Raw genomic sequence first — 19,573 nt, 5'->3', positions numbered from 1 at the left:
AATGAAAACATTGGATTGACAAAAGGTGTCATTGCCGTAAGCAGTTTTCAGCATTGCAAAGGTTTCTGAAGGAGTTTTACTGAATTTTACACAAAACTTAATCGCCACTCGTTATTCTGTTTTCAATTGCATGACGAGGGTACAAAACACTGCAGTAGTATAAAAGCTGTAACTTACTCAGTATTGCACCTATTCAGACACCAATTTCACTACACACTCATTACATGTGACATTACGAAATACATGTACCAAATGGCACATTGCAGCATTTATCTTGTTACAATGTTGGCAGTCTTAAAAGTTTGTAGACACACTGTGTAGTTTTAACATATTAAATCATCTCTATTGAGCACTTTTATTTGTTGTTGGATTTTATCTGGGCATTGTATATACATTTTGACATTCTTGTTAAGATATGTTCAAGAGTGATAAATGAGTGACTCTGGAGTAAAAATTGATAACCCACACTCCTATAAAAATTGAGATAACGTTAAGGTATTGTTGCTGCACAGTCTTCTGTTGCTTACACATTAGTGAACATCATCTATTTAGTAGAGTAGCAGAAAGTGGCAAAAACATACAGGAACATCTGGGTAATACATAAACCGCAATGCAATGGACGAACTTTCACTTGTGTTTTTCTCAGTTTCATACTTTTGTGGGTTATGAAGTTTTACTCTTAAAGGTAAATTTCTCGTATCGGACAAACGGATTTCTTCAAATTTACAGGAGAAATTACTTACCGAATGCAGTTTCTTTATACTTGTGGAAGTTCAGGAAAGTGTTTTCTCGCATCGTTCATTGAATTTTGCCGGTAAATCATCTATTTTTCGATATAAATGTGTGACCGATTCACGAGAGCTCTTGCATTCATTTACTTCCAGGTGGATGTAGCCTATGTGTGATGACGTAATCTCGGTCAGTCCCGGTCAGTGTTTCCATACACGTGTTTTTGTAACTGAAGAAGGTACATTTCCGCAAATGGTTTGTGGGGCTGTGTGTCAATGGTTCGTGGGGCTATGTATCAATGGTTCATGGGGCTATGCAAGAATGGTGTGTGGGGCTACGCATATTTTTTTCGAAACCAATTTTTAACTATTGTAACCTAAACGTGACCCTACCTAACCTAACCTTACCGGAAATGCTTCGTGGGGCTATGTAGGTATTTTTGGGTGCAGTGGGATGGAAACACTGCATGCCGAGTACGGTAGTGAAACTGTGACCACCATTTTGCATGTTACCGAAGGCAAAAAGAAACGAAGAAAACTTACTCGATATGTCGCAAATAGAGCTTATTTTCGTGAAATAAGCAAAATGCCACCTTCAGCAATGTTTCTCGATGCAGAATACGTAAGTACAACTATTCAAATTAAATGAACTAGCAAATTTCAGCCGTTTGTCCGATACGAGAAATTTACCCTCTTGAACCACTACTGATAAGAGAAAAAAAAATGTATTTATGTTCGTGATACATCTACAGTATGCTGTTTTTGATGCTGTACATATTTAATGTGGAATGAAATAGTTTTGGATAACATACCTGAATATTCAACACTTCAAATCATGCAGAATTCACTAAACACTTCTAATCTTAATATGGTGTATGTTGATACAATTTGATCATTTGAAACAATGAAGGATGGAAATGACTTGAACGAAATTTGAAAATAGAACTATTTAACCACTTGAAAAAGTTCTCTCATTTGTTTTTCCCTAGCTCTCTCCTCTATTGTTTTCTGCCATATTACACAGTTCTCATCAGTATTACGATGTAAAAGGAGATGTTTCTAATATGAACTTATTTTTTATTCTTCTACAGCTTATCAATAAATTTGATGACCTTGCATTTACAAAAAACGACGAAAATTTTGTGGAAGCTTTTGCAATATTCTGTGGCATGGGAATCCACAACACACACATGTAAGTGTAAAATATACTTGCTAATTAATGTTTTTTTATGCTAACTTAAAGTAGAAATTATGGCAATTTAAACTTCTTGTTGATATAAATGTGAAATTACTGCATTTTTTGTCTTTGTATTTTACCTACACAGAAATAAGAATTATTATGTTTCCTCCTAAGAGATTCTATCCTTCTGTACCATGTAAAACTTTGTGTGGCATTGATGTAATTTGAAATTATTATTTTTCTGAGACAAATTTGAATAATTGATTTTAGTTACACCTCCGTGAATTTTTTTCTTCTATGCTGATTTTTACACCAACCTTGGTCTGTGTCCTATATATACAAAAAGGTATAACTGAGTGGTAGCAATGTGACATTGAAACCAATGAAGAAAGGTAATTTGTCACAAATAATGTAATTTTTTGGTAAGAACTGTGCATAATGTGAATTTATGTAGAAAGAGCATGTTGCATGTTCTTGTGCATTGCAGGTATGAGAAGGCTGTGATAGCAATGGCAAAACAATCCGTTACCTTGGAAGTTCTTAGTTACCATGCATCTGCGTCAGTAGATGATGCAAGAAGACTGAAGGTATGTGGGTACATTTTTGTACAGCCATTTGTAGTTTGGAATAAATATGTGATTCCCTTACAGTTATTCTTATTAGTGCTTCTGACAAATATTTGGTTTTAAACATGATATTTCGACTGTTTAATTAAAGTGAGATAAAAAGGATGATAATGTCTTGTGAAACAGTTGAAGTCCCAAGTAACCAAAAGTGGTTGACCTTACCTTGGGCCAACTGTACTGAAAATTGTTGGCCCAATGTAAAAACATACCATTCGGCAATGGTAATTTTGGCCGTGGTTCCAACGTTGGCCCAATGTGTGGTTTTTATGTTGGGCCAATGTGTGGTTTTTACATTGGGCCAATGTACTGAAAACTAAAGAATGGATAGGTTTGTGTTCTGATATATACATAATTTATTTGTGAGGCCAAATGTAAACAATAGTACAAAATATTTATGAAAAAAAACAGCACTTTCTCAGTCACATCATATCATTGTTTTCAAGACATCATACCTTCAAGTGATAGCACAGAAACTTTCTAAAGTTTACTTAGTTTTCCACCTTTCATGAAATTTAGTCTGCACATAACATTGCTTAACCAACTTCACAACAATACCTGTAAAAATGTTCTTGTTCTACAACAGTTAAAGAGACAAACAATAAGGTATTACCAACACATCTTTCATCCAGGCAGCTGACAAAGGACTGGTGAGTGACTGCAAGTTAAAAATATCTTCTACTTTCATTAAAATATATTATATTTCCAGTATGTGCTGTGACTAAAATATTTGAAAAGAAACACTGTTACATGTCATTTATTTTACTCTAGAATTTACAGCATACTCCTGAAAGTTGTCTCAGCATGAAAAAGTTGTTTTTAAAACTGATTTTGACTCACTTTTCCATGGTTGGGCAAACGTTGGCCCAACATAAGACCAATGTCAATTTACCAACCAATGTAAAGCCAACCTTTCCCCACGTAAAAACTGACGTTGGCCTAATGGTTGTGAACTTGTAGTTACTTGAGAGATTATGTAAAAACCAAATATGTTCCAGAAACAGTAATAAATGTAAGTGTAAAAAACACTTGTACGGCATGTATCAAATAGATTTCCCTGATTCCAGAAATTCATTGCAGACATTACACAAACAAAGGAAAATGAAACATGCACAGATATGGAGGCACACTCAAAGAGGTTTGTTCACACATCCTGTCCATGGCAGAATGGTTAGCACAGCATGCTACAACATTAGTGGTCCTGGATTGGGCATTGGTGTTCTTTGCAAGTGTCCTTTCATCAATTTCATGATGGTCCTGGGTTCAGCACCCGGTGGAGTTGCAAAGTGGTTCAGATCCCACTTTAAACTGTAAGTCCAGTCTCGATTACCCCATCTGTGCATAAAGTGCAACTCAACAGCAATCAGCTTCATCATATCAACCATCCTCATCATTGTAATTAGCCAAAAATGGCTGAAAGGCAGTGGCGTATCCTGGATTTTCATAAAGGGCATGCTATACTCAATTTTTTAAAAACATATATATTATGGAATGGGGGATAGCATTATACATATTCAATAGTTGAGGATTTGCACATTAACATTACTAAATATTGCATAACATATAAAGTAATAAAATATGGATAATAAAAGTTTAAAACTCACCAGTCTGATGTGGAAGTCTTCATGAAATTATAAAATCAAAATCACTTGATATTTATAAACAGTTTATATTTACATTGGAGATTCACAATATGACCGAGAGATTTTTCATGTCTTGAAATAGAAACTGATAGTACGTTTAAATTGCTAAATCCATCCTTAGTCCACACACTTATTCTATAAACACTAAATAATAGACAAGGCCAACAGAACAACCTCTCTGTAACATCACAACCTGCTGACCAGCTAGTTTTCTTGTATTGCACAGTTTGAAAATGTCTTGCATACTCCTGTTTCTTATCCTTATGATTACTACACAGGCCGGTTAAAGAAGGACAAGGTCTATCACTTTAACTATTTCTTGTTTTTAAAGAACGAAAGTTGAATGTTTTTTTAATTAGGTCCTGTATCACACCCTCCGTTTCATTTTCCGTCATTTTTTAAATATTTCGGGAAAATACAGCACCAAGTCATGTGGAACTTTGAAAGAGGCCCAGAAATAAAAATAACCCAAACTTTAAACTAAATGTGCATTGCACTGTACCTCCAAGGAGAAAAATCAATCGCTGCCACTGCTTTTTGTTTAACGAAACAACAAGCACACTCTTCTCTGTAGCTGTCACCTCACCGCATGCAGCCAACGCGATATTCACGCATTGTGAGGGGGAAGAAGCGGAGAGGGGAGGGAAGAAGCATGTGAGCAGCGCTTGCTCACGTTAAAATCTTCCTTCGCTGATGTGGTCCATCCGTCAGCTTGCTCTGCGAAGACATTAATGAGCATTTCTACATTCTAATTTCTTCATATAGGAGAAGTATTTATTTTACATGAGAGCGCTCAACTAAGCTTATATTACATTTCTTGGATCTGAAGTGAAAGAAACTAATAATTATTTTCCCACAATTGACGCATGCACCGCATGCGACCAGAATATGCCTCTGCTGAAAAGTGATGCTAAATTAGAAAAACACACACAGACACACACCCTATAAGAGCTCCTCTTGTTATCCTGCAAGCATCAATTTGGTAGTCCAGTTCATCCCACACACAGTTGCTCGCTCCTACACAAGAAACCAATACTCACAAATTGTTCATTCCATTGCCAAATTCTCTTCCTGTCTGGTGCATCTTTCTTGAACTTATACAAAAATGACGCTGCACAGTTATCACTGATTTTGTTGAATGAAATTCCAATATAGTGATCACTCTCTGAGCACCAGTTACCATTTCTACATCTGCAAGTCCTCTAGCGACACTACGTGGAACTATACCATTCCATGCAATTGAAACTTTTGAGAAATCCTTTGTGGTATGATCCCGTGTCCTTGACTATCAGCAATTTTTAAGTAGTTGCAATCATTTTGATACACAGTGTATTATAGATATGTGCTACAAAATTGTTGGTACAAGGTGCAAGTTATATTTAAATTTGTAATTTGGTTTTCTTTTGTTGTATAACCTCTTTATTTTAGTTGAAATGATAATGATGAAAGTTGATTAGATGGAAGATCAAACACAATGGAACATATATACTCTAATACCAAGCTATAGTCGTTTTCACGTTCAGAAGACATAATGGGCTCTTATGGGCAATGCTTTTCTTATGGGAAATACGAGCGCGCTGTTGTGAAATTTCTGGATTTACAAATTTAGCTTAAGTAAAATAGGTACCTGCAGTTTTGCAGGAAATTTTGTAGAGAATACGATGGTGAACACAAAAAACTGGTAACTTGCTTACATATTTGTAGATAAATTAAAAACGCCAATTTTCTGTGAAAACAAAATTTTTACATTGTTTTCATTCCTAACGTCGAAACATGCTGTAAAATTGAAGCATTCATTATGAAAAACATTGACACTGTTTTTTAATTGTCATAGGTGACGGTGATACTCAGAATTTATCAATACTTTAAAGCATATTTGCATTAAAAAATATTCAAATAAAGTATGTGGAGATTTTTTATATTCGTGCAGTAGAAAATGTCATCGCTGGCCATTTTTTGTTCTGTAATTCCAAGTAAAAACTTCCAGCGACAAAGTTGTGGAGAAAATAATGAAATTATTTTTTATAACCACTCAAAGGTTCCCAGAAATATTACTTCATGCATTTGGAGTAGGGTAACTGTAACATTCACAGTATAATATTAATAATTACATATAATTATCATTATATATACAAAATATGTAACACCTTCATTGTGAAGGAAGGTCATCATTTCCCGGCGACATGAGCTAGCGCTGTATTGGCAACACTGTGCGGTTTCTCCATAAGCGCTGTTGTGTCTTCTGAACGTGAAAACGACTTTAGTACATGCATTTATGTATGTGTGTGTTTGCATTTTTGTTATTTTATACCGTTTTTCTGCCAATTTTGGTTAATTGAAGCAATGAAAGTGGATGATGATAAAATGAAACTGAAGAAGTGAGACTCTCAAAGAACATCCATACCCAGGCTGAGACTGAAATCCAGGATCTTCAGAGATAAATGAAAAAAAGGGCAGGGGGAGGGCAACTTAGTGTAGTCACCTAATGAGATGACTTGTGTTTGGGGAGAGAAAGAGAGAGGGGTAAAAGAAAATACGATGACATCTTACGTGTGATGTCAGTTTCCGTGACTGTGGTTAGGAGTATTAGAAGGTCAGGTGATTGACCCCAAGATTCAAACCCAAGATCCCTGACATTGTAGTACTCTTTGCCATGGAGGTCTGCTATTGAGATAAAAATTGAGGTATGGAAAGGGGTGCTGGCCTCCTTTTGGCCCCTGGTGTCACCTATGCATATATGTAGATTTCATGGGGGCCTCCCCGATGGCGCAGTGGTAGTAGCATCGTCTCCTTGTAATCAAGGGGTCCCGGGTTCGATACCTGGTGGCGGCACATAGTGGTTTGGATCCCACTTTAAACTGTATGTCCAGTCCCAATTAGTCTTACTGTGCATAAAGTGGACTTAAAACACCAACTCAATCAAATGTAGGTTCCATCTTTGAGCCATGTTCGATCGAAGAAATTAGAATTTGTACATGTTTCCATTGTCCGTAGAAAAAAGTGCTGCTTATAATAATTAATAATATATATATATATTTTCCAGCATAAAACAGTCATGGACGTCCGCAGGTTTTTTCCAGGGAGGGGCAAGCAAGATATTTTTTCCAGGGGGCAAAATAGACTAGTATTGGCTCCTCAAAAAAAAACAAAAAAAAAACAACAAAAAAAAACCCTTCAGTTTGAAGTTTAATGTTTCTGCAACATGCAATAGTAATTGACATAAATTACTATGACTAAAATGAACTTATATGTGTAAAATATATACTTTTAGGTATATTTCCAGCGATTGGCATGTCCCCCCCCCTTTCTGGACGTTCATGAAGACAGTATGTGATATGTCACATTTCACAAGTTTCCACCTTTATCACATCAAATGTCCAGACCTCTTACCTCTAACGTACTGTTTTTATTAATACAATTGAATTTATTTTCCAGAGAGTGAAAATCCCTTCTTCGCAGTACTACCAACTGTATGACTTCAGGTTTGATGATATTGACATGACTGATGACGATACCTTGAAGGTAAGACCTTGCATTTTTTTTATCAGATTAGTAAGTTGTAGGAGTGTTGGCTGAAACACATTTTCTCTCAAAAAACTGGGGCAGTTAAATCACTTTCATGTATGTCACAGCGAGTAGAATTTCCTATGTTTGTATATTTTTCATGTGCAATACCATGATGACCAAAAATATGTAAAGGTTGGAAATTAAATTTGTATTTGCATTTGCTGAAGGAGGGATATTATTAAAGTTGATACAGATGTATACATTCTCTGTATCCCACTCTCTGGTTGCTAAGTTTTAGTGAGCTATTGTAAATATAATATTCACATGTAAAAGGAATCTTTAACTTCATAGTCTCATATGTTTGAGTTTAGTACAGTCCGGCCAAGGGAAACGAAACTAGCTGGGAAGTACGATTCCAAACGCGAGAGGGGAAGCAGGTAGAACATTCACGAAACCACCCTGTGGCATTTTGCTTGTATGTGTTCGCTTGTTATGTTTATTACTGCTTGCTGTGTTGTGTTTGTGATGTCTCTTGCAATTCGTAACAAACCGTTTCGAAGTAGAACAAAGAAAACTGACGTTTTGGTCCCTGTTGCACATTCTACAAAACGCCCTCGATACAATACACAATGCCACAAACTATTCAGTTACTACATTTTCTTTATTATATTTATAATGCTATTATTAGTGAATACTATTATGATTACTGCTGTGCACATTTGTGCTAATTATAATATTTACTGAAGATCAATTTAATTGAATGACACAAAGTAAAGTTACTGGTTTACAAACAACTTTATCTACTAATGTGACATGATGCATACTTTCCTGGCATATTCTGCTTGCTTATATAGTATATGGATAGCTATTTTTTTTCATTCTGTACCCTTACATAATTCGTAAACATCTCTACATATTTTGGCGGCAATGTTACTACGTTTAAATCTTCATTGTTGTTTCCACAGCAGACCATTTTTACGGAACCCGCTTCCTGATCAAAGTGCCATCACCCCTATTTTGCCAATGAACACGCCCAGTTGGCGCATGCACACTTCCGTCCATGGTCTCGGCTAAGGCAGCCAGACAGTATTTCAACGTGTTTCGTCATATTTTGTCACTTCTTTCATTTTGGTAATATTCTTGAGTCTATTCACCAACGTGAAATATATATCTCGCAGGATTGCAATTTACGAGCAATAGAAATGCTGAACTGGTGACAGTCTTTGTTGTGTCTGGGGAAACCACCATTTGTCCATCTGGGGCAAACTCAAATTTAAGATCAGATAAGGAGATTGCATTTTGTTTAATTTCCTTTTCATTTAAATGTTTAACCTGAAACAAACAAATTTAATGGTCATTTTTTGCATTTTTACGTCATTTTTCCCATTTTTTAGGACATTCTATAGGTCATATACCTATATTTTTTAGGTCATCAACTTACACTCCCTAGTCATCATCTTGTAATCAAGGGGTCCCGGGTTTTATATCTGGTGGAGGCACATAGTGGTTCGGATCTCACTTTAAACTGTTGGTCCAGTCCCAATTAGCCTATCTGTGCATAAAGTGGACTTGAAAACAAAAACTCAAACCCATCCTACATGGAAACAGCTGAAACTGATCCGTAAGCCATAACTGATTAGCAGTTTCAGACACACCTCTAAACAACGCACATTCTTGATTAATTTCACTTATTCTACTTCACTAATGGGGATGAGTGATGAAAATGATGAAAGGACACACAAAGAACACCCCTGCCCAGGCTGGGATTCAAAGCTGGGACCCCTACCATGGTAATAACCACTCCACCACGGAGGTTGGCTGTTTACTTCTTAACAACAGACATTCTCAATAATGGATGCAGAAAATGAAAACTTCTAATTTAAAACTTCCAAACAGCAGACAACCATCACAAACAACAATTGTGATTTCTTGAAATTCTGAGAACAGTGTTGTGATAATGGGCAAAATGTATTTTCTCTCCATGTTGGAGTCATGGGCATCGGGAGGGGGGGGGGCTCCCCCCCATGGAAATTGACATCGTTCATTTAAAGATACAAGAAAGCCTAAAGTTTGTTACTGTAATTGTTAAGAACAGAAATAAAGTTCATTTAGTTAGTATTCGAACAGAATAATCAAAGTAAAAATGCATTGGTTCGAAAACATTGAGTGTAAAAAAACAGGAACAAAGTTATATTCTACAATTTCATCCAAAGAACAAATGGTTCCACAGTTTTCAAAATTCTAATAATTACAGTTGTAGGTGAGAGGTCACACAACAAACTTAATTAAAAAAAATCCCCTTACAATTAAAGCCTTTTCTTGAACGAGACGTGCAAGAAGTTAATATCAAAATGCATTTCAGATACTAACTGCATAAAATGCAAAAGAAATAATGGTAAATAGTTGTGCTGGTATTCACTCATTTGGTGGATCAAGTCTCCCCATATACATAATAATAATAATTAATAATTATTATTATTTTGAATAAAATTTATTTTTGTTTATAATATTTTTTTATTATTATATAATAACATTTATAACCATGGTAATAATACTTATTATTTTTCTACTATTCAGCTTTTATCATTTGCCTGACCCCCCTGCAAAACTTTCTAGCGATGCCCATGGTTGGAGTGGTTATTACAGCACACTACAATGCCAGGGGTCATGGGTTTGAATCCAGGCCTGTGAATGGGTGTTCTTTGTGAGTGTCCCTTTATCAATTTCATCACATCAGCACTCATCCTCATCTTGGTGATTAGCCAAAAGTGGCAGAAATGTGAAGTAAATTCAATCAATCAATCATAATGTATTTTCGGTGTAGACGATGCAATGATTTGGTGACACATATAAGATGGCGCCAATGAGTGAAGACGTACTTTTATCAGCTCCTCTCAAATTGAAGACAAAATATGATGATAAATGTGCAAAGTGTAAAAGATCTGTAAAAAATTGAATTCTTTGCGACATGTGTGACGAATGGTTACACTTTAAGTGCGGCAACTTGAATGCCGATGAAGAAATCGACCAAAACAGTGAATGGTTCTGTCCGCAATGTGAAAACGGAGAAAAAAGTGTTGAAAATGAGGAACTCCCGAATCTTTTACAGGTAGTGAATCTACTGCAGAGTGATATAAAGGAGTTAAAAAATGAAAATGAAGCCCTGAAAAACAGACTAGAAGCTATTGAAAAGGCAAAGGAAATAACAAATTCTACATCCTCATGGACTCAAGTGGTTAGGAAATCAACAAAGAAAAAACATCACATCGATAGCATAAATTTCGAGAGTAAAAACAGATTTTCTACACTACAAGATTTCCAGACTGAAGAAATACACCCAGAAACTAATTCAAGAACGTACAGAAGAAATGTGAAGTCAAAAAACACAACCACAAACATCTCGAAAATAAAAAAATTGAGTGTTAGTCAACCAGAAGTGATCATCTATGCTGATAGTCATGGCAGAGGAATGGCAGAAAAAGTGAAGAGTCAGCTAGGCGATGTTTCAGTGTTAGGTTTTGTCAAGCCAGGTGCAAAAATTGGGCACATTGTAAGTAGCCTAAAACCTCAAAACAAAGAAATCAGTAGCTGCGTAGTGCTAATGGCAGGTTCAAACAATGTAGCATGCAATGAGGGTCACGATGTGATATATACATTGGAAAAGAAACTACCTGAAATAAGAAACTCTAAAGTGATCATAGTTAATATACCAACGAGATACGATCTCATACCGGAATCTTGTGTTAATGTGGCCATAAAAGAGACAAACAAGAATATCAGACACCTGTGCAAAAACTTTAGTAATGTCGATATTGTTGATGTAAGCAGACTAGAGAGAAACAATTTCACAAATCACGGCATGCATCTGAACCGATCTGGAAAAGAAAAGGTGTCAAAAGCAATAGGTACGGTGATAACTGAATGCATTATAAACCAAAGAAGAAAGTGCAATCCTATTGAACTGAAATGGCATCCCATAAATAATCAGGGAAGTGAAGTGGTAAATCGAAAGAAATATAGTGATGTGGTAAATAGCGGAAAAGTCTGTCTTGTGATGAATGGTGAAAAATGCAGTCAAATGGTAAGTGATAAAAATGGTAGTGAAGAAAATGAAGATTACAGTGAAGTGAGAAAAGATGAAAAAGACAAGGAAGTGGAAAATGATAAAAGAGTTAATGTAAAACAAAAAGAACCATCTGCACGAACATCCGATAGAATAAGGAGTGTTCCGGGCAAATTTAAAGATGATTTTTTATTGTAAAATGTAAAAATGCAACAAATATTGTAAATGTTAAACCTAAGGAACAAGGTCTTACACCCAATAGTTTCTCTCAAATGAAAAAGAGAGTTATACAATGCAATATTGTGCATCTAAACATTCAAGGTATTACAGGCAAAGTGTTAGATTTAGAAATGCTCCTAACCGATGAATGTTTAGATGCACATGTACTGTGTGTTACTGAGCACTGGCTGTCCAAAGATGAAATTACTTACCTTCAAATTCCAAATTTCCACCTAGCTAGTTTCTCATCAAGGTCTCTAATAAAACGAGGGGGAACAGGCATATTTACAAAAAATGATATAATTGCCAAACAAATTGTCCCCAAAACTGTGAGACCTATAGAAAAACATTTTGAAGTTAGTGCTGTACGTCTTGCACAATATAATTTAATAATAGTATGTTGCTACAGAACGCCTGATGCAGACTATACAATATTCATAAAAAATCTGTCAATATTGTTAGATGAATTAAAAAGTTATACATGTGAAATTTTGGTATGCGGGGACCTAAACATTGATTTTCTAAAAAATACAGGACGGAAACTGCACTTTGAAGCCACAATAAACACTTTTGGCCTAAAGCAAATTGTAACTACACCCACGCGCATAACGAAAGAGACACTCTCCCTCATAGACCACATGTTAATAAGTGTACACTCCAAAGAGTTTCAATGTGAAAACATATCAGTCCACTTCTCCGACCATGAAGCACAATTTTTATGTCTCACATGTAAAAGAGAAGCTACTGAATATCATAGAAAGCCACTAAAAATGCAGAAACGTAAATATGATGAAGGTTCTATACTCATGTTTATTGGAAAACTAAACAGCGAAAATTGGGAAGATATTTATAACTTACCTTCCACAAACGAAAAATTTAATCTCTTTCTGAACAAAATTATCTTGTTACACAATGAATGTTTTCCACCTAAACAAGTAAACATATCCACCGAGTGTAAACCATGGGTCACAAACGGAATCAGAATCTCAAGTAGAAAACTAAAAATGCTTCATTCTGAAAGTAAGGTGAATCCCAATCCATCTTTTCTGAAATATTACAAGAGGTATAAGCAAATATATAAAAATGTACTCCACCAATCAAAAATTAATCATAATGACCGTAAAATCAATAATTCAAACAATAAATGTAAAACAATGTGGGAAATTATAAGAAATGCATCAACAAAACACCAATCTTTAGGTAATAATATGGTGATATGCATTAATGGAAAAGAAGTCCAACATCCCCCTAATATTGCGAATGCTTTCAATGAGTATTTTGTAAATGCAGTTCCAAATAGAAGGAATGGGTTTATGGCTGCTCCAGAAGAATGTTCTACACACATAACAGTGAATGACAAATCCTTGTTCATTTCCCCCATTACTGAACAGGAATTAAAGATAATCTTCAGGCGTATAAAAAACAAACGATCTTCCGGCATTGATGAAATACCAGACTTCCTAATTAAGAAATGTTATAGTTCCCTATGTCAACCATTACTACATATAATAAACAATTCCATTGAACAGGGTATTTTCCCAGACAGGCTAAAAATAGCTGTTGTTAAACCATTACTGAAGAAAAATGACCCAAAGGATTTATCAAATTACAGGCCCATTTCCCAACTCTCAGTCTTCTCAAAAATTATTGAACATGCAGTAATGATGAGAGTAGAAAATTTCTGTAGTAAACACTCAATCTTAAGCTTGTCGCAGCATGGTTTTAGGTCCGAACGAAGCACGAAAACAGCGTTAGCAGACTTAGTAGAATGTGTCACACAATCTCTGAATAATTGTAATCACACGGTAGGAGTCTTTTGTGACCTATCAAAAGCTTTCGATTCTGTAAATCACGAGATATTGCTGTGGAAACTTCAAAAACTTGGTATTCGTGGACTACCACAAAAGTGGTTTCAATCTTATCTTACCAATAGAAAGCAAATTGTAGAAATCGCTCACACCACAGCAAAAGGATACGCAACACATCAACACTCCACCATGAAAAGTGTAACATGTGGGGTGCCTCAGGGAAGTATTCTTGGCCCTCTTTTGTTTCTTATGTACATAAATGATTTACCAAATGTTATACCTGAGGCAAATGCAATATTATATGCTGATGATACAAATATTATAGTAACAGACACTTCCAAAGATGCTCTACAATCTAAGGCTAATAACGTATTAAACAAATTAGATGACTGGTTTTTAAATAATAATCTACTCCTCAACAGCAAAAAAACAAATTACATTACATTTTCTACAATCCAAACCAGAAACCAAATAAGCCTCAATCTAATATCTGGGAATACACAACTAGAGCCTAACAAAAATTCAAAATTTCTGGGTATCATTCTGGATGAACACCTTAGCTATACAGAACACATAAACACGCTACAATCAAAATTAAGTAGTGTGTGCTATGCCCTTCGAGAAATGGTAGACATCTCAAGCACCCAAACTGTAAAGTGCCTTTATATGGCAAACTTTGATGCTTTACTAAGATACGGTATTATGGTTTGGGGTAACAAGGGCCACTCCAATGTCCTTTTTATGCTTCAAAAAAGAGCTACAAGAATCATAGCTGGAGTAAAGAAAACTTATTCATGTAGAACTCTTTTCCGTAAACTTAATGTGTTAACTCTCCCCTGCATATACATTTATGAATGCTTAATTTATGTTAAGCAAAATATTTCCAACTTTGCCACAAATGAGGAAATACATGGCCTAAACACAAGAAATAAAGACAAACTTCACATAAAACACTGCCGCCTTAACTTATGTAAGAAAGGCCCCCTAAATTCTTCCATAGATCTCTACAATAAACTACCACAAGATGTGAGGAAAGAACCAAACTTGATGATATTCAAGCACAAGATAAAATGAATGCTTCTGAAGCATGTTTTTTATTCTATAGCTGAATACATGGAAGCGGCTTTTACATAAGACAAATGTACATAATGTAGTATACTCACATATTATTCTTGTAAAATTAAATGTCAAATGAAAGTGGGTAATTAGTATATCTTCTCATGTTATATTTTTTTGCGATTTTGATATAATAGCAGAGTAAGACCCAATTTTTTACAATTTTTGGCTATATATTTTGTATTTGTAAAATCTATTAATGTACCTGTATTGTAATGTAAGTATTGACATGTCCTATATTACCATGTACTGTAATTTGTACACACCGGTAGTCCTTGGACGCAAATAAACTAAACTAAACTAAACTAAAGCAGATACATGAATTTACGTATTTTTCATGCTTGAAGAGTACTTAATTATTGAACTTCATTGTTTTAAAAGTGCATACTTCTTTTATCTTGTAAGGTGTGTGGCACATGCATTATGGTGTTTAAGTCCACTTTATGCACAGTATGGGGAATCGGGACTGAACGTACAGTTTAAAATTGGATCCAAACCACTATGTGCCTCCACTGGCCTCCATGTGCCTCCTCTTGATTGTGCCATTGGGGAAGCCCCCAAATGCGTTATGATGGTAGATTTACAAAAAATAACCTTGAATGTAAAACTTGATATTATCAATGTTAAGGAGAAACAGAAACTTAGAGATACTTTGCAAAATTGTACATACATTGGAAATGAATATGGAAAATTTACATGCCTGATAAATTTTGTTGATTAAACTTGGAAGAAATTAAATGCTTTAAATACATAAAACATTTTGTTGTGCAAATTGAGTTTCTATAACATCATAAGTTTATTTCCAAATATCACACACTTTTCAATAATGGATTTTTTAATTTTTTATTGGTGTTCATTGTAGATAAGTTCGCTGTGTAGGTAATTATTACATATACATATTAATTTACTACTTTTGTTCATTGCAGGCTTGTATACGAATGTTCCTAGATCTCGACTTCATAGAGCGTTTCCACATTGACTATGAAGTCCTGTGTCGATGGTTGTTGAGTGTAAAGAAAAACTACAGAAATGTCACATATCACAATTGGAGGCATGCATTTAATGTTGCACAAATGATGTTTTCTATCATAACGGTATGTATATCAAGATATTGTGCAGTGTGTTTAAGAAAAGATTATATTAAAAAAAAAATAAACACTACATTATAGATGAACATGCATGCAACTGGAATTTATGGGTTGTGATTCATTTGCAGGTTTTATACTAAATACAAAGATAATAGAACTTTACACTGTAGAAGAAAATAGTTTAGTACCATTGAAATTATTTATGTCCTTGTCTTAGTATTTTAATATAGCAATCATGTGTTGCAAAAACATGTTAAATATTTTGTCTTTTCTTTGTGGAAAATGCATTATAATTTTTGTTTGCTAATGAAGTGTAATAGAAAGAGGCATGATACAGCAATGTGGTTTATACTTTGTATATATTATTTTTTTCTATAAAGCATACCTTGCTTTACTCATTTTGCTAATATGATACATATCAATCAATTACATTATTGTCCCTTTTGAAGTATTATATCCTTGTAACTCGACCATTATTTTGTGTTCTGGACAAGTAAATTTATAAAATTTTTGAACGTTTTTTCACTTGTGTAATTATATTGTTAAATATGTCACTCTTTTAATTACAGTGGGTGTTTAATGTAGTTTTAGTGAACAAAAGTGTCACAATATAGAATAGTAATTTATGACAATGAACTTTTTAGGAATTCTTTCCATGACACTATTTTAACAACTTGCCTATGAAGCCTATGTTTGGCTTCAACAAAATTTTCACAACTTACATATTATGATATAGTTTGGCATACACAGGAGATGTACTATGTAGAAATGTCAGCAAAAAATTCAGGCATGAGCCCCCCCCCCCCCAAAAAAAAACATGTATGGTGAGCTGGCACAGAATGCAAGTGTTGCGTGTTTGATCCTAGACGAGGTACAATTTTTGCTCATTTTTTTCAATAAGATAAATTCCAGGTATATCAAGAAGCTAGTGTAATGATAATTTTAGTTTTATTTGTTCCTTTGTTCTGAAGTGTAATTTCCTACTTGTTACACAAATATGCAATATTTATTGTATTTTATTTTTTTCCTTCTGCAGTCAACGCAGTGGTGGAAAATATATGGAGAAATTGAGTGCTTAGCGCTTCTCATTGCATGCTTATGTCATGATCTGGACCACAGAGGTACAAACAATTCATTCCAAATCAAGTAAGTCTTTTTATTCTCTTTTTCTTATAGTAATCTACAATAGAAATTACCTTTGCAAATTCATTAATCAATTAAAATAGAACCCCTCCAATAATTTTGAAAATTGTATTTGGAAAAGGGTAATACATACTGACCTGTGAATCTGGGTATTCAGAGAACAACTGGCATAACTCATTCAAGACAGTCTTGAGAAAAAGGCACATTTAAGTAACTTAGTATTATGTTCAGCTGCTGGAGCATAACCATGGTGCCTCTATGAGCAAGACTATGAGATACTTCTAACACTGAAATTCTGATTCTTCACAGTTCTAAGTTATAGTATATGTAACTCAGTGGTGGGTCCAGATGTTATTTGGGAGGGGTGAATTTCGGTCGGGTGCCTCATCTCACCGAGAATCAATTCTAACCTACATTTACGCTGTTTTATATGAACATTATACTACTGTGAACAGGAACCAAACAGATTTCCATGTTTTGCAAAAATATAAGTCCAAAGCTGGAATAGGTAGTTATTATTGTCTGTCGTTTTCATAATTCTTTTCCACATCAAAATGAACCATGATATATAAGCAATAAAGTGAATGAACAAATAAATTGAAAACCTATTCACTGGAGGTGTCTTCTTTTGAGGCATATTGCACAGTGGTCGGGTCCCAATTTAAACGGTATAGGTCCAGTTGCAATTAGTCTATGATGAGCATAAAGTGGGCTTAAATCAAACTCTAAAAAATGTTCTCTAGCTTGTTAAACTTTATGATAAAATACAGAACATTTGATTGATTGATTTGCTATGTGCCACTTTTGGCTAATTTCAGAAGATGGGGATGAGGGATGATATGATGAAATTGATGAATGGACACTCACAAACATCCTTGCCCAGGCCGGGATTCAAACCCAGGACCCTTGGTGTCGTAGCACGATGTGCTTACCACTCTGCCCCGGGGGCCGGCACAGAACATTTGAGTCTTCATAAATTTTATGGATAATAATACATCCAAAAGCCTGGCAGTCGGGAGAAGCAATCGCCCCTATTGCCCTCCCCGTGGATCCGCACCTGATGTAACTCAATTTCCACAAAAAAGAGGAGTTTCATCACTTGAGATCTTTATGGTCCAGGGAACATTTGTGAACAAAAGACTGTCATTTTAAAGCTGGTGTTAGTTGCCATTGTTCCTTCATCAATTTCATTTAAATAGTTATTCATAGGGATGGGGCAGATTAATCGGTGCTCTATCAGTTTCAGCCAATATAGGCATATCGGTTTTTCAGTAAAATTGCCGATTATTTTACTGATCCGATACATCTATAAATGTCTCAATTTAGTGTAGAATTTCTGCCATTTTGTTGTAATTTTTATAGATAATCTCAATGTCCTACTTTTTAAAAAAGGAAATGTCTAAATATGCAGCTTTTTTGCACTGAAGAAACACTTATTAAGGAGGTCAATGAACTATTCAGGTTCTTCAAGGACCATTTGGAATTTTATATCAGATTGGTAGAAGATTGGTTATCAGTATCGGTAAATTTTATGTCAGTACTTTATCAATATCGATCAAAATTTCATATCTGCCCATCCCTAGTTATCCATCCTTATCATTGTAACTAGCCTGGAGAGACAGAAGAGGGACATAAAGCAAGAAGAAGTAATTTTCTGTTGATATGAATATGTCTGTTATCACAAATTTGATCTATAATTTGAATGAATGCTAAAGCGAGGTTGTGAAGGCGTGCCAGCAAAGTCATTTTCGAAACTTCCTCTCCTTTAAAAAAAATGCTTTAATATACCAAATTCGAAAACTACACTTTTTTTAAAAGATTTCCTTCTAGATCATTCAAGTGAACCTTTGTTCTCTAAATATTAAGGGGTGTGTTCCGAAAGTCTTAACGAAACGAACACATTCAACGAAAATAACTGGGCTTGTGAATCTGGTGAAACCAGTTATTTTACAGACTTACGGGACACTCTAGGCGAAAGCGCAGGCACAGCGTTTTGTTTAGAGAAAGTTTCCACATGGCGTCCAGTGGAAGGAATGTCCTTATGGCAAAAATAAACTCTGCTGTGGACACTGTTACTCATTTTAATCACATTCTAAGAACGATTATAGACACATTCATCTTGTGCATGTTGCTTCATATTGCTATCTGTTAAAATTATAATACATTTTCCAAACTAGTGCAGTTTGAATCCATCAGCACGCACGTTGTCTGGAAGCAGCAGATGATTCTCATGGAACAAACTAGCCTCCTGGCCCGTGCGTTTGGTGAATCTCGTTCTTGCATAAAACGCACTGAATTTGACTTTTGGGACAGCATAATGAAACTCACGAAATGCACGGAAGCACTTATGGGACAACCAGTTACCATAACTCGTTTAAAACGTTAAACTCGTGCGACTTTTGTGCCACTTTTCTACCACAATATAACAGTTGGGCTGAAAAGTTCGTAGGCTAAC

The 19,573-nt window shown here is 35.1% G+C and overlaps 1 protein-coding gene across 5 annotated transcripts in view; it reads left to right on the top strand.

Moving 5' to 3' along the window:
- The window catches only part of Pde11 (Phosphodiesterase 11), a 492,115-nt gene that overhangs the window by 452,223 nt on the left and 20,319 nt on the right, over positions 1–19,573 (top strand). For all 5 annotated transcript variants that reach the window (XR_014443817.1, XM_083141571.1, XM_083141574.1 and 2 more), the window contains 5 exons: positions 1,820–1,920; positions 2,396–2,495; positions 7,610–7,696; positions 15,814–15,981; positions 17,012–17,121. Coding sequence is in view for 4 of the 5 variants with exons in the window: in XM_083141571.1 (XP_082997697.1) it covers positions 1,820–1,920; positions 2,396–2,495; positions 7,610–7,696; positions 15,814–15,981; positions 17,012–17,121 (566 nt within the window). In the remaining variant the exon portion in view is untranslated. The remainder of the gene's footprint in view (positions 1–1,819; positions 1,921–2,395; positions 2,496–7,609; positions 7,697–15,813; positions 15,982–17,011; positions 17,122–19,573) is intronic.

Source organism: Lepisma saccharinum, chromosome 20, assembly GCF_977018435.1.
Source record: "Lepisma saccharinum chromosome 20, izLepSacc3.1, whole genome shotgun sequence".
In the NCBI taxonomy this organism is placed as follows: Eukaryota; Metazoa; Arthropoda; class Insecta; order Zygentoma; family Lepismatidae; genus Lepisma; species Lepisma saccharinum.
The sequence above is the reverse complement of the archived record's forward strand: the minus strand, read 5'-3'. Positions and strand labels throughout refer to the sequence as shown.